This window comes from Brachyistius frenatus, unplaced genomic scaffold, assembly GCF_029030835.1.
Source record: "Brachyistius frenatus isolate BFR_SWC_R1_liver_20210118 unplaced genomic scaffold, ASM2903083v1 Contig_88, whole genome shotgun sequence".
NCBI classification, from domain to species: Eukaryota; Metazoa; Chordata; class Actinopteri; family Embiotocidae; genus Brachyistius; species Brachyistius frenatus.
In genome coordinates this window covers 1,525,001-1,538,375 of record NW_027210687.1, presented here as the reverse complement: position 1 = coordinate 1,538,375, position 13,375 = coordinate 1,525,001, and the positions used below count along the sequence as shown (strand labels likewise).

The 13,375-nt window shown below is 48.0% G+C and overlaps 1 protein-coding gene across 1 annotated transcript in view; it reads right to left on the bottom strand.

Moving 5' to 3' along the window:
- Positions 1 to 10,008, bottom strand: part of cacng3b (calcium channel, voltage-dependent, gamma subunit 3b) — a 28,847-nt gene extending 18,839 nt beyond the window's left edge. Inside the window, exon 1 of the mRNA XM_069709982.1 lies at positions 8,975 to 10,008. Coding sequence (XP_069566083.1) covers positions 8,975 to 9,191 — 217 coding nt within the window. The 5' untranslated portion in view covers positions 9,192 to 10,008. The remainder of the gene's footprint in view (positions 1 to 8,974) is intronic.
- Positions 10,009 to 13,375: the final 3,367 nt, after the last annotated feature.

Here is a 13,375-nt window from a genome sequence, read left to right as displayed (position 1 = left end):
ACACAGCCGAAACAATACCAATGTCTCTCTGTGTGGGAGACATTTCATTGTTTTAGTTTAGTCCAGTTTTAGACCAATGTTTCCCAACCTGGGGATCAGGCCGTCCCCAAAGGGTCACAGGTGAGCCGGTCAGACGGCTAACGGCGGTTGTGGCTGGTAATACAAATCTTCTCATTGGGTCTCTGCTTAAAGTCCGTCATCTCAGCCACCAGCTTCCTTAACATCGACAGCATGTCCCCGGTGTGTCTCAGCATGGACCGTATGCTGCGGCGGTCTGTGTGAAACGAGGACACTCTGTGTGCAGCTGCCCGATGTGAGCACACAGCTCGTGTCTATTAGAAGCCTTCGTCAACACAGATATCCACACATTTACTCGGACAGGAGAAACAAGCCAACACGATCACAGCCGTCAGAAAGTTGTGTGTGGAGCTCATTACAAAGAAAAAAAAAAAAAAAAAGACGATGGGGTGCAGCTAAAGCTAGCATATTCATCTACCACAGCTAAGCAGTCATCAGAGTGAAGCGCCAAGCAGACGGTCCATCCACTGATCAGTAATCAATCACCAGATGAAGTCAGTTTGATGTTGGACTTTACAAACTCTCCAAGATGAAGCTGAAGACATTCTTCTCATCAACTCTGTCCACGGCGACGGTTTTAGAAGTTGGATGGCATCTGTTGAGCCCGAGTTTACGACGCCAGTAAATCTCTCCTTCTGTGTGTGTGTGTGTGTGTGTGTGTGTGTGTGTGTGTGTGTGTGTGTGTGCACGTGCGGGCGGGAGGAACTAATCGATTAATTGTCAATCAGATACAGTAACTGAGCTATTATAGAGTGGCATTTTTGCCTCAAATTTCCCTCCCTATTAACTATTATTAGTATTGGTGTACAGTAGCTGTAGCCTACAGATGATTAAAAATGAGTATTTGCCTCAGAAATTAAACTAAAGTATAAAGTAGGCTACCATACCAGAATAAAACCACTGCTTTTAGCAACCCACTTTATCGGTCTGTTTTTTTCCCAAACACACTATTTTTTTCTTTTACTGTATGAAACAACTTGCTTGTAATCTTCATATTCAGGTTTTGTTTTGTCCTCTCGTTGCCCCCCATCTCTCCCACATCCCTGCTCTCTCTCTGTCAGGTGGTCAAGCCTCTTCCATCGCTTTATTTACTTTCACTCCGTCTATTCAACCCTCGTGACTTTTTTCCACTTACTTTTTCACTTCCTTTGGCTGAGTCAAACCTCCGATCTCCTTCTATATCTCCTCCCTTCCCTCCACATCTCCCTCCCTTTGATAATGTCCTTTGAAACTATGGCCAAATGTCCAGTGTCTCTTTCTAAAATGCATCCTCCCTCTTTTCAAGCTCAACAGAAGTGTTTTTACATACTTTTCCAACCTTTTCAGCCTGTGTAGCGACTCTATTCCTTTTATCATTTGTATCACATCCTTTCTCAACCGACCTCTTCTCTGTCATTACCATCGGTTTTTTCATTTTTTTCATCCTGTATTCATTCTTTACACCATCTCCCTCTGCTCACTCTGTCTATCTATTTCTCTGTTAAAGAGAGGTCGATTGTATCCACACTTGGCTTCATGCTGCTTTCTTCTGTCTCTCCTGTCACCTCCTGCTCAGAAAAACATGAATATTCACAGCTTTGTCACAACAGGAACATTTCCACTGATATTTTGGGAAATGTGCTTATTTGCCTGGCAGGAAATTAAATGAAAAGATTAATACCAATCTCATGTCTGTTTGACAGGAAGCAGTAGACAGGACACGGTTAACTAAACATGGGGGACAGGAAAGAAAGCTCGCCTGCTCTGATCACAAATCACCACTCGAACTCACTAATGTCCACGTTATATATTGTTTGTTTAATCCCTACAAAAACTGAAGTGTGCAAATGTCAATTTTCTCTTCTATGGGGAGTTATGGAGGTGTTTTTAAAAAAAAAAAAAGTTTTAACTGAGAGCAGTAATTTACTGTATCTCTGTTCAGGTCCAGGACAGTGGCGTTACAGTTTGGCAGTGAAAAAAAAAAAAAAATTTGCATCAAAAATGTAAACATTGGCACTGAAACACTACAAAAGTATTTGCACTGAAAAATAAAACACAGGTATAGAAAAGTAAAATCCAAGCACTGATTAAAGAATAAATGCTGCTTACATAATTTAAAGCATGTAATACACCAGTTAGGTCACTGGAGGTGTGACAGTGTGACAGTTTGCCGCCTCGGCGTGAAAAGTAAGCTGCCTTACGTTCAGGCACCAAACCTACTTGGAGTTAGAAAAGTTCATGGTTTGGGTTGAAATACGTAATTTGAGGTAACTTTCTGTATGTTAGGTTACTTAACATACATTCCCTAAGTTAAATATGTAACAGTATGTCTGTAAATTATTGAAAAGAAATCCACTTTTGCTTTCTCAGACTCCTGGGTCGAAGTTCTGTTTGTTTGCTTGTTTGTTCTATCCAACCAAAACCAATTTGCTCTGTGTGTTTTTCCACACCTATGTGGGGCATAAAGTGACACTGACACGTCTCCTCTAGTGGACTAATGGGTGTATTGCACACTTTGGCGCGATACAGAGCTTTATTTTGACCATGCCTGTTTCACTGATCACTCAGAGTTCTGATGTTTTTTTTTAGAAGCAATAATAAACAAATTTTCTCATCCTGTCTTTCATATTAATTGCAATTTTTTCTTTAATTGGCAATTGTCTTTTCAGTGTCTTATATGTAATGGACATTTATGAGGCTGGTGTCAATCTACTTATGTAACTCTCACTAAGCAGGCAAACAGGTCAAATTTGCCAAAATGCAGAACTGTTCCTTTAAATAAAATGGTTAAATTTCTTAAAATATCACAATGATTGGCTACAAATGAAAACGGAAACGAATGAAAGACTGTGTGTGATGAATTTGGCCTCGTCTGCTAAATGTCTATAATTTCAAATCCCGGTTGTATTTCCAGTAGATTGCTCAGCACCGGACCTCCAACCTCCTCCTCACCCTTCCAGTCCCCCTTTTCTTCCCTCTCTTTGCCCTCCTCATTGCTATTGCTATTCCACATTAGTCTCCATCTTTATTCTCACCTATCTCCGTTTGCTTTTTTATATTCAGGTAATTATTTAGCCGCCCCCCCCCCCCCTCCATGCCCATGTATCTTGTATCTCTCCCTCACCCTCTCTGTTACCTCCTCTATCTTTACCCCCGGGGTCCCTCTCTGTCAGGTGATTGTTTTTATCCCAGACACGGTCAAACACCCCACATCTTTAATTAATGCCTATCTCTCTGCGCTGTGACCTCCTTTTTCACTCTGTCCTTCATCCCTCCACCTCCCTCCTCCACCTCCTTCCCTCTTCCTTCCTGCAGCCACCTGTGCGATCATTTCTATCCCCGTCTCGGTTTTAAAACCCTCTCCCCTCTCTCTATTACCAGGTGATCATTTAGATCCCCGGTGTGGTCAAACACTCCCCAGAGATTCACCCTGAAACAGAGGCCATGCACAGCTCATCCATCACTGTGCACCGACCCGCCCGCTCCACCACTCCCCCCCGCTTCATTCATGCACATTCTGGTTTCTCTTCATTCATGCTTTGTCACTATCCTCTCGCTCAGAGCTCCCCCTCCTCCATCCTCCTCCTCCTCCATCCTCCTCCTGCACCATCCTCCTCCTCCATCCTCCTCCTCCTCCTGCACCATCCTCCTCCTCCTCCTGCACCATCCTCCTCCTCTCATTTCCTGGCTTCCTCATGCTCATTTATCACAGCACCTCAGTACACCTGCAGAGACACAAACATTTACTGCATGCAAGAAATCACGCCGTGACCACACAGTCAGTCGGCAGAGGAAGCATACAGATCCTGTGAAGCCTGCTGCACTGTACAGAAACCTCCATTCATAGCATGTGGATCTGAATATGTACATCTCAATATTTGCCTGGTATTAATAAGCTTCCCTGTTACCTAAATTCAGTGTGTGTTGTAGGATGTGTGCCCCTTTGCTACAATACAAATAGGACGTTATAGATGCCTCTAGAAAGATCTTTAATTTTATGAACTCAACATTTCTCTTTCACTGACTTCGATCCTTCTTTTCATTTTGGACTTGTTCCTAGGAAGGCACACATTTTTCTTACTTTGCTTGCTCTGTGTTTTTGCAGTATTGGTGATTAGTGACTTGCAACAAGTGGAAGGTAAATGTAGCTTGTGGAGTCATTCAGTCACAATATTCTTTTTTTTTTTTTTTTAACATATATTTTCATAGTTTTCTGTGGTTTTGGCTGAAAAGTTGGGAATAAGTGATTTAAATTTACTCTGATATGAAAAGCCACATTTTAAAAGGATGTTATGACATCTGTTTTCATACACAGACATTAAAAGCTTATAAAAAGCAGGATGGCTACACTTTTATTGTGATTTTTTTTGTTAAGATTGTATTTTATGAGGATGTTATAGATCTATTTGGATATTAGTGCATTTTATGCGGTCGTCCTCCTCTTTTCCTTTGTACTCTTCTTGTCGTTGTTTGTTCCTCCACAGTTGCAGAAGGGTTTGTGCCTTTACATTCCTCAAAGACTGTCCGGAATCTTAATTCACAGATTGGGCAGGAAGAGCTGACTTTTTTTTTTTTTTTTTTTTTAACAGATACGATGCTCCCCAAATCAAGTGGAACAACACGGCTGTACGGGCAGCGCTCATTTTCACTTTGCAGAGAAAGGCCTTGTCTGTAGCTTCTAGGCGGGGTGGTGGAGACATGAGGAAGAGACGGAGTTAGACGTGTATTCAACTGGTCGGGCAGGACAGATTGCATTTATACCTGGCTTAGATACGTTTACAAAAACCACACAAACCTTCCAGTAACACCCATTTTTCTTTATCTAGATAAGATCTTAAGATAATACCACATGCAAATGGGGTCAGTCCAATTAGAGCTCATTATTGGCTCATTTATGAATGATGTTTGGAGCAAAAAATAATAATTTTTGTTTCCTTTGATGAAATAAGATGACTCCTCAGGCTGTTTTTTTCCTCCGTCCCCGTATCGACTGTTAAATAAATTGTGCCACTGTAAAATGCTGCACAGTCTGCATGCATGACTGCTCAATGCCTTTACTGTAAGAACATTGCATACATGATGTTTCTCTACCGCGCTCTCTCGTTCTATCTCTCATTCACTCACTCGCCGATGTCGGGCAGAGTACGAGCCACATGTACGGACATCCACTTCCTGTCAATTTATGAGGTGTTTATGAATTATAAAACCATGACAACCGGGGATCTGGGGATGAGCGAAGACGGGGAGAGATGGACAGAATGACCAAAGAGAACTTATTCACTGAAGTTATGCATGAGTGTGTGCATCTGCATGTTTCTGTGTCTTACACGTGAGCCTGTGTGTGTGTGTGTGTGTGTGTGTGTGTGTGTGTGTGTGTGTGTGTGTGTGTGTGTGTGTGTGTGTGTGTGTGTGTGTGTGTGTGTGTGTGTGTGTGTGTGTGTGTGTGTGTGTGTGTGCACTGACATTGTGCTGACATTGGGTTAACATGGCGTACTGCTCCCGCAGCTGTGCTTATTTGGTGGCTTGGGAGTAATATGTCTATTTATTCATGCAATTACAAGTGTGTGTGTATGTGTGCGTGTTGGTGACGGTGTGTATGTATGTGTGTTGGTGACGGTGTTTATGTGCGTGACGGTGTGTATGTGTGTGTGTTGGTGACGGTGTGTATGTGTGTGTGTAGGTGATGGTGGGTGTGTATGTGTGTGTGTAGGTGACGGTGTTTATGTGTGTGTGTAGGTGACGGTGTGTATGTGTGTGTGTAGGTGACGGTGTGTATGTGTGTGTGTAGGTGACAGTGCGTATGTGTGTGTGTAGGTGACGGTGTGTATGTGTGTGTGTCGGTGACGGTGCGTATGTGTGTGTGTTGGTGACGGTGCGTATGTGTGTAGGTAATGGTGTGTATGTGTGTGTGTGTGTCGGTGACGGTGCGTATGTGTGTGTAGGTGACGGTGTGTATGTGTGTGTGTAGGTGATGTGTGTGCATGTGTGTGTGTCGGTGTGTATGTGTGTGTGTTGGTGACGGTGTGTATGTGTGTGTGTCGGTGACAGTGTGTATGTGTGTGTGTGTGTAGGTGACGGTGTGTATGTGTGTGTGTAGGTGATGGTGGGTGTGCATGTGTGTGTGTCGGTGTGTATGTGTGTGTGTTGGTGACGGTGTGTATGTGTGTGTGTCGGTGACGGTGTGTATGTGTGTGTGTAGGTGACGGTGTGTATGTGTGTGTGTAGGTGATGGTGGGTGTGCATGTGTGTGTGTCGGTGTGTATGTGTGTGTGTTGGTGACGGTGTGTATGTGTGTGTGTTGGTGACGGTGTGTATGTGTGTGTGTCGGTGACGGTGTGTATGTGTGTGTGTAGGTGACGGTGTGTATGTGTGTGTGTTGGTGACGGTGTGTATGTGTGTGTGTCGGTGACGGTGTGTATGTGTGTGTGTCGGTGACGGTGTGTATGTGTGTGTGTCGGTGACGGTGTGTATGTGTGTGTGTCGGTGACGGTGTGTATGTGTGTGTGTCGGTGACGGTGTGTATGTGTGTGTGTCGGTGACGGTGTGTATGTGTGTGTGTCGGTGACGGTGTGTATGTGTGTGTGTCGGTGACGGTGTGTATGTGTGTGTGTCGGTGACGGTGTGTATGTGTGTGTGTCGGTGACGGTGTGTATGTGTGTGTGTCGGTGACGGTGTGTATGTGTGTGTGTGTCGGTGACGGTGTGTATGTGTGTGTGTGTCGGTGACGGTGTGTATGTCAATGAAAGTGGGCGTTCAATAAACCTGATACTTGCGCCATCTGGCCCTCTAATAGCCTTCTCTGACCCCCCAGAACGAGATGGGCTTTTGTTTGGCGCAGACACACACACACACACACACACACACACACACACACACACACACACACACACACACACACACACACACACACACACACACACACACACACACACACACAACTGAAAAGCAACGTTTACTGGCCTCTCCATAGAGGTTGTCAAGTCATTATGAAGCATCAGACAGGAAGTACTGTGGTGAAGGTTTGGTCGCCTTCAGTCTTCAAGGAATAATGAAACATGAAAGGAGCTCGATGACACCGCCGACGTCCCTTTCATGTTTCGAGCTAGCTCAGCATGAGCAGCGGCTAACCACCTTTCAAAGAGGTCAAAGTAAACCTTCGGCCTTTACTGTCTCAGAAAAGGTCCGCCAGCATGTAAACCACAAAGAAACGCAAGGCTCTCCTGTTTTGGTTTATTGTGAGGCTGAAAACGGTGCGGTGGCTTCAGCCCTGCTGCAACGGCTCCGGGCGAGGCCATGTTTGTTGTTTATCTCTACAAATATTAGCTGGCTCGCCACGAAGCTTTACGCAAACACTCGCGGTTCATTTGGAGGACAAGTCCTCGCGATGTCGATCACGACGTGACGTTCGCTTTCATTGGGAAGGAAAAGCAACAGAACCCCGAACAGACGAGGTCGAAGCCTCTCCTTCCGGTCCGGGTTTCGGTTGTCAGGTTTAACAGATGATAATAAAGAGAGTCGATCCAACGCCGAAGTCCGGGTTTCCCCGCGTGGGGGGGGGGGGGGGGGGGGGGGGGGGGGGGGGGGGGGGGGGGGGGGGGGGGGGGGGGGGGGGGGGGGGGGGGGGGGGGGGGGGGGGGGGGGGCTAAAGACAACAGACGTGTCTCTTGAAATCTAAAGGCGTCCCGGGGGGGACGTTTGTTTCACGTCATCCGTCCGCACGTCCGTTTGGTTTTTTTTTTCAAACCGTGTTTTTGTTTTGGTCGCGTCGATATTCACCATTTTGAATCCATCACGATGAGCCGCCGTGAATCTATTTGAACCCTTTTCCTGAACGAGTGTCGCAAATTTCAAATCGTTGCCATTATGACTGATTTGGACGAGCATGTTTCGTCGTCCCCCCCCCTCCCCCTCCCCCCCCCACGTGTAAAGAGCCTGAGTCATTAACTTTTGGGCGTTCCTCCGCCTCGATCCTCCAATTGCTTGCGATGGCTGGAGATGACTGCAGGATGCCACCTGAGGCCGTGGGGAGAATGCGATCCACACTTCAGCGATGAATGTGGATTTGCCTTAAGATGCGGTTCACGTAGTGGACTCCAGACACCGTATTTACAAAGTTTCCATTCGATGGAAAAAACAAAAAACAAACCCAAACCCGTCTCCGGGAACAGCTACAAACTCCTTATTCCCCGAAACACATCATTCTCTTTTATTATCAGCGACCAGTGTGCGATTTAGCGAACAAAATTGGTCGTGTTGTGACTGTGTGTTCTCCTAATCAACAGGTGATCTCCACGGCGGACCCCGGAGCCGGCCCGGGTCAGCCCGCCCCGGACCTGCGTTTTCTGACTCCCTGCTGCGGGACGACAACGTGACTTCAAAAGAACAACCTGGTAACAACGCCGCGTCCCGGCAGCAGAGGCGCACGTCCGAGGTGCTCGTGCTGCTGACTGGCCAATAACACGGCGGCCGGCTCCTTGTGTTTGTGCCCGTCGGTGCTTTATTTGTACCTTCAGCTGTGCGGCGTGATGACGGCCTCGTGTTTCCTCTCGTACTTTGTTCTGCGGCGGAGGAACGAGATGCCGGGGCGAACTCACCAAGAGAACTGCTTCTTAAGAACTGAGTTACAGGGATTAGGCTGCTGTCACACTCACACTGGCAAACACACACACTCACACACACACACACCGGGTACACCATCGCTCCTCTGGTGTTAGATAGAGGCGGACAGTAGGGGAGACAGGGTGTGTGTGTGTGTGTGTGTGTGTGTGTGTGTGTGTGTGTGTGTGTGTGTGTGTGTGTGTGTGTGTGTGTGTGTGTTAAACCAGCCACGGAGAGAGAGAGAGACATGTCCACACACACACACACACACACACCGCAGAGAGACAGCCACAGCCAGTCAGTCAGACTGATCACGTACCTTCCAGACAGCAGGTTCGCCAGAGGCCGGAGTGCGTCATCACCTCCTCGTTCTTGCGGCTCGTGTCGTTGTCGCCGCTGTTCTTCACGCGGCAGACCCCGCGCGAGTACAGCCAGTAGTCGGTACCGACGGCGATGGTCATGAGGCTGAAGGCGGCGAACGCGCCCACCGTCGTCACGAGCATCTGGACGCCGCGGTCACACATCAGCATCTTCATAAAGGCGGCTCCTGTTTGTCTTAACCTTCTTTTTCTTTTTTTTTTCCCCTCCGCGCTTTTAGATTCACCCTTTTAGTTCTTTTATATCCCGCGAGACTTGGAGAGTCGGAGTGAGGGCTTGAACAGACAGGCACTCACAACAATGAATAATAGTACAAATAGAAATAGAAGTAAAGATGGTGATTTTGTGGGAGAAAAATGAAGTACTTGGCTGCCTTGTTCGTTGAGTTGACAACAGACTCGTGGCAAAGGGCGGGAAGGTGGGAGGGTGGCACGTCACTTTCTCGCGCATCAAAAACTGGTTTTCACCACCACCACCACCATCCTCGTACACACGCGTGTGCACAAACACACACACACACTCGCACGCACACAACACCCATACACCGGAGGATTAACGACCACCGGTTGTCCCCAGCTGCTCGACACTGCCCACACTCATTCAGACCGGAGGGGAACGGCGACGCCACATCCTGTCTCTCCTCCCCTCCTGCCGGTTACTCCCGTTTTGATCTGTCCCGGGGTTACGCGGGGCGAGCCGGAGAGCTTCTCGTCTCCTTCTTCCTCTCAGTGTCTCCTTTTATCTTCCAGTTCCCTTCTTAAAAAAAAAAAAAAAAAATATCCCCGTCGTTGGGTCTGTGAGCCGTTAACAGCTACGGTCTGCGTGGGGGGGCTCCATCTTCAAAGCAACGACAGAAAAGGGGGGTCGTTTGGTGTCTTTACTGATGTCCCCCCGCAGCATGAAGCTCCAGTTCGCTGGATGTCTTCACCGGTTTGAAGGCTCTCCTCTCTCTCTCTCTCTCTCTCTCTCTCTCTCTCTCTCTCTCTCTCTCTCTCTCTCTCTCTAGCGCCAGAAATATGAGGCGGCCAGCGGATTTATGGTCTTTTGTTCCGTTTCCTGTCGAATGACTGAATGAATGAAGGATGAATGAAGCCCATGCGCTGCCTATCAAGCGGACGTTGACCGAGATCCGTCTTGTGTCTTGCGATCCAGCTGTTGACTCACTGACATGTCGTCTGTCCCCCCTCCATGTCCGAAGCGGGCTCCGGAAACTCGTTTCAAACCTTTTAATCGGAGGTTTCTGCAGCGAAGAGACGCGCAAGTTCAACGGGCTTTAAAGAGCTGCAGAAATGAGACCAAGACGAGGTTTGATCAAATGTCGCTCTCTTCGCTGTCGAAGTTCAACCGCCACCGGGACAAACCGGCCGATGTTCGCCTGGTGATGGAGCCGGTAGGACAGCTACACCCGCCTGGGTTCGCTCCCGAGAAACGTGCCCGTTGGTACAAACGGGGTGTGTGTGTGTGTGTGTGTGGGGGGGGGGGGATGACAGCCGTCGCCTCCTCCTCCTCGTCCTCCTCCTCTTCTTCTTCTTCTTCTTCTTCCTCCTCCTCCTCCTCTGTCCAACCAACACAAACTAAAATTAACCGCGCGTCTCCTCAAACTCCGCCCGAGGCGGCGCGGCTCGGCTCGGATTGGGTTCGTGTTTGACAGCGGCCGTCAGGAGCTAATCGTCTCCCTTCGCCGCTGCACGCCCCGCCCACCGCCGCGACGCCGTCCGTCGGCTATAAAACACGCGGGGCCCCGGTTCAGAGAGAGGAACACTTCGACTGCCAGCGATTCTTCTTATATGTCGCCAGACGCGCCACTTCATGTGTTTGAAAGCGAGCCCGCCAGCTTATGTTGCACTGCGCACGTTTCACAAGCGATCAAATACCCTGTGACTGGATGTGGGACTGTGTTCACACAAAAGTTCCGTTACAAAGCGGAAACCATTTGTTCTCAGACCGCCTGCTTGTTTTGACTGCAGACTGCAGGCTTTTAGGAGCGACGACGGCCCGACGGCGGGTCTCCGCCGCGTCTGGAGAGCTGTCCGTGGTGCTGAGCGCGGCGCTGTCCGTGGTGCTGAGCGCGGCGCTGTCCTTGGTGCTCATTTGAAGCGTGGCGTTATTCTCCCGTCTGTTCTTCTGTTTTCCTCTCTCCTCCGCCTGCGCGGCGCCAGCAGCTCCTGCACCGCACTGATTAGTTAGAGGAGAGAGAGAGAGAGAGAGAGAGAGAGATTGGCAAGCGATGCATGGAGAATCGCGCCCGGGAGAGAAGCAGAGACGCCACTTAAAGAGCCACGGACCGTTTTTAATGAAGCCACTCCAGCACGGCCTCCACACAAGGCGGCCCGCACTTCATAGTTCACTTAACGCAGCGGAGTTGCGCGCGTGCACGTGGACGCACAACTGTGAGGGCAAGTGGCCGACTGTAGGCGTTCGTGTCTGCGCTCACGTGACTCTCTCTGACGTGTAATGTGTGTGTACATATGGAAATCAGGCGGCTGATCAGATTTGACTGTTTTAAAGCGCGCTGTATTTCCCGTTTAGACGCAACAAATGGAAGAATGTCTTCTTCACCGGAGACCAACGAGAGGATGACAAGACTGCAGTAACTACTTCACGTATATGTTTCCTCTCTGATCGTTATCGTTATTTACTGGGAGGCTTTTTCTTTATTTCTACGTCTCTCTTTCTTTCTGAACACACAGCCCCATTCATTAATCTGTGAGTAAAGAGTATATAGACTCTTAAGCATGTCTGAACCATTTGGACTGTTTGTTAAAGTGGACACAGCGTCCAGGTCTGAAAAATGAGGAGTGCAATACCACCAAGGGCCACTAGGGGTTGGGAGGAAAATGATCCCATAAATTATTGGATATTAGGGCTTCACAAGCGGTATGTTCTGAAGCGTGTCTGTTGATTGTAACACCGGTGGTGCAGTCAGGTTTCCGTTATAGGTGGGAGGGGCTTAGTGTCCTCTGGTTTCCAATCAAATTGAGTCAGATCCACCTTGCTCCTCCCTTGCTCATCCAAATGTGGTCACTTCTGGCTCCAAACCGTTCTGAACTAGCAAGATGGCGCCGGGCAAAATCCAAACTCGAGGCTTCTTAAAACGGTAGTTAATAAACCAGTGGATGAGGTCACTGCTGGTTGCTGCTTGGTTTAAACTGTTTAATTAATATGCACAGACACGTTTCCATGCTATCCTTTAAGTGACATTGCTTTGACTTCCATTCATTGAGGACAGCATAACCCCAATTCTCAGCCTAACCTTAACAATTCATGACACCTAACCTCGCATCAGACCTCACTCCCAGTCAGAAATGACATTTTGCCTCATTAGGACCGCACTTCGTTCTCCATGAGGACTACGGTCCTGATAAGGTCGGTGTTTATACCGGAAAAGGTCCCAAGGAGGTAACAAATATCCACACATATACTGTATTGTAATACACAGGAAACAGGCATTTCTTTCTCTTTGTCTGTCCTCCTGTGGACAGATGAGTGTGATTCTTAGACTGGGGTTGTAAGCGTTGGTATTTTGAGTAACTACACAATTTCAGGATTCTGTCGTCGGTGTTTGAGTAATTGAATTTAAGATGGAGGGAGTGATGTGGTGACCTACAGAGTGACTGGTTGTTTAGCTGATGGAACTGGCGGTCGTTGTATTGACTGCAAACTAAACACGGGAGGAAACACAGGAATTAAAGTGATCAAAAACAAACAGAGAGAGGAAAGTGAGGCGAGAGAGGGAGAAGGATTACAGATAAATAAATGCATGAACAGATCAACAGAGAGAGCGCTGACAGGTCCTATCATCCCTCTCACTTGCTCTGCCACTGTGTGTGTGTGTGTGTGTGTGTGTGTGTGTGTGTGTGTGTGTGTGTGTGTGTGTGTGTGTGTGTGTGTGTGTGTGTGTGTGCGTGCGTGTGTGTGTGTGTGTGTGTGTGTCTGTGTGTGTGTGCGTGTGTGTGTGTGTGTGTGTGTGTGTGTGTGTGTGTGTGTGTGTGTGTGTGTGTGTGTGTGTGTGTGTGTCCGAGGCCCTTGCTGCCTGCGTTATCTCACAAGAAGACTCATTAACATAGAAATGACTTCAGGAAGAGAAGTACAGCTTCTCACCTCTGGTAAGAGACAGGAGAGGAGGGAGGGAATGTGGAAAAAGGAGGGAGGAGGAACGACAGCACAGGGGGAGAGTAGGGAGGAAGAGGAAGTGGATGAGACTGGTAGGAGGGAGAGAAGAAGAGTGGAGAGATAAGGAAGAAAAACAAGATGGGAAATCCACCGATGGAGGCTGCAAGTGTGAAAAGGGCAGATGGAAGAAGACAGAGAGGAACGATGGGAAGACGGAGATGGAACAAGA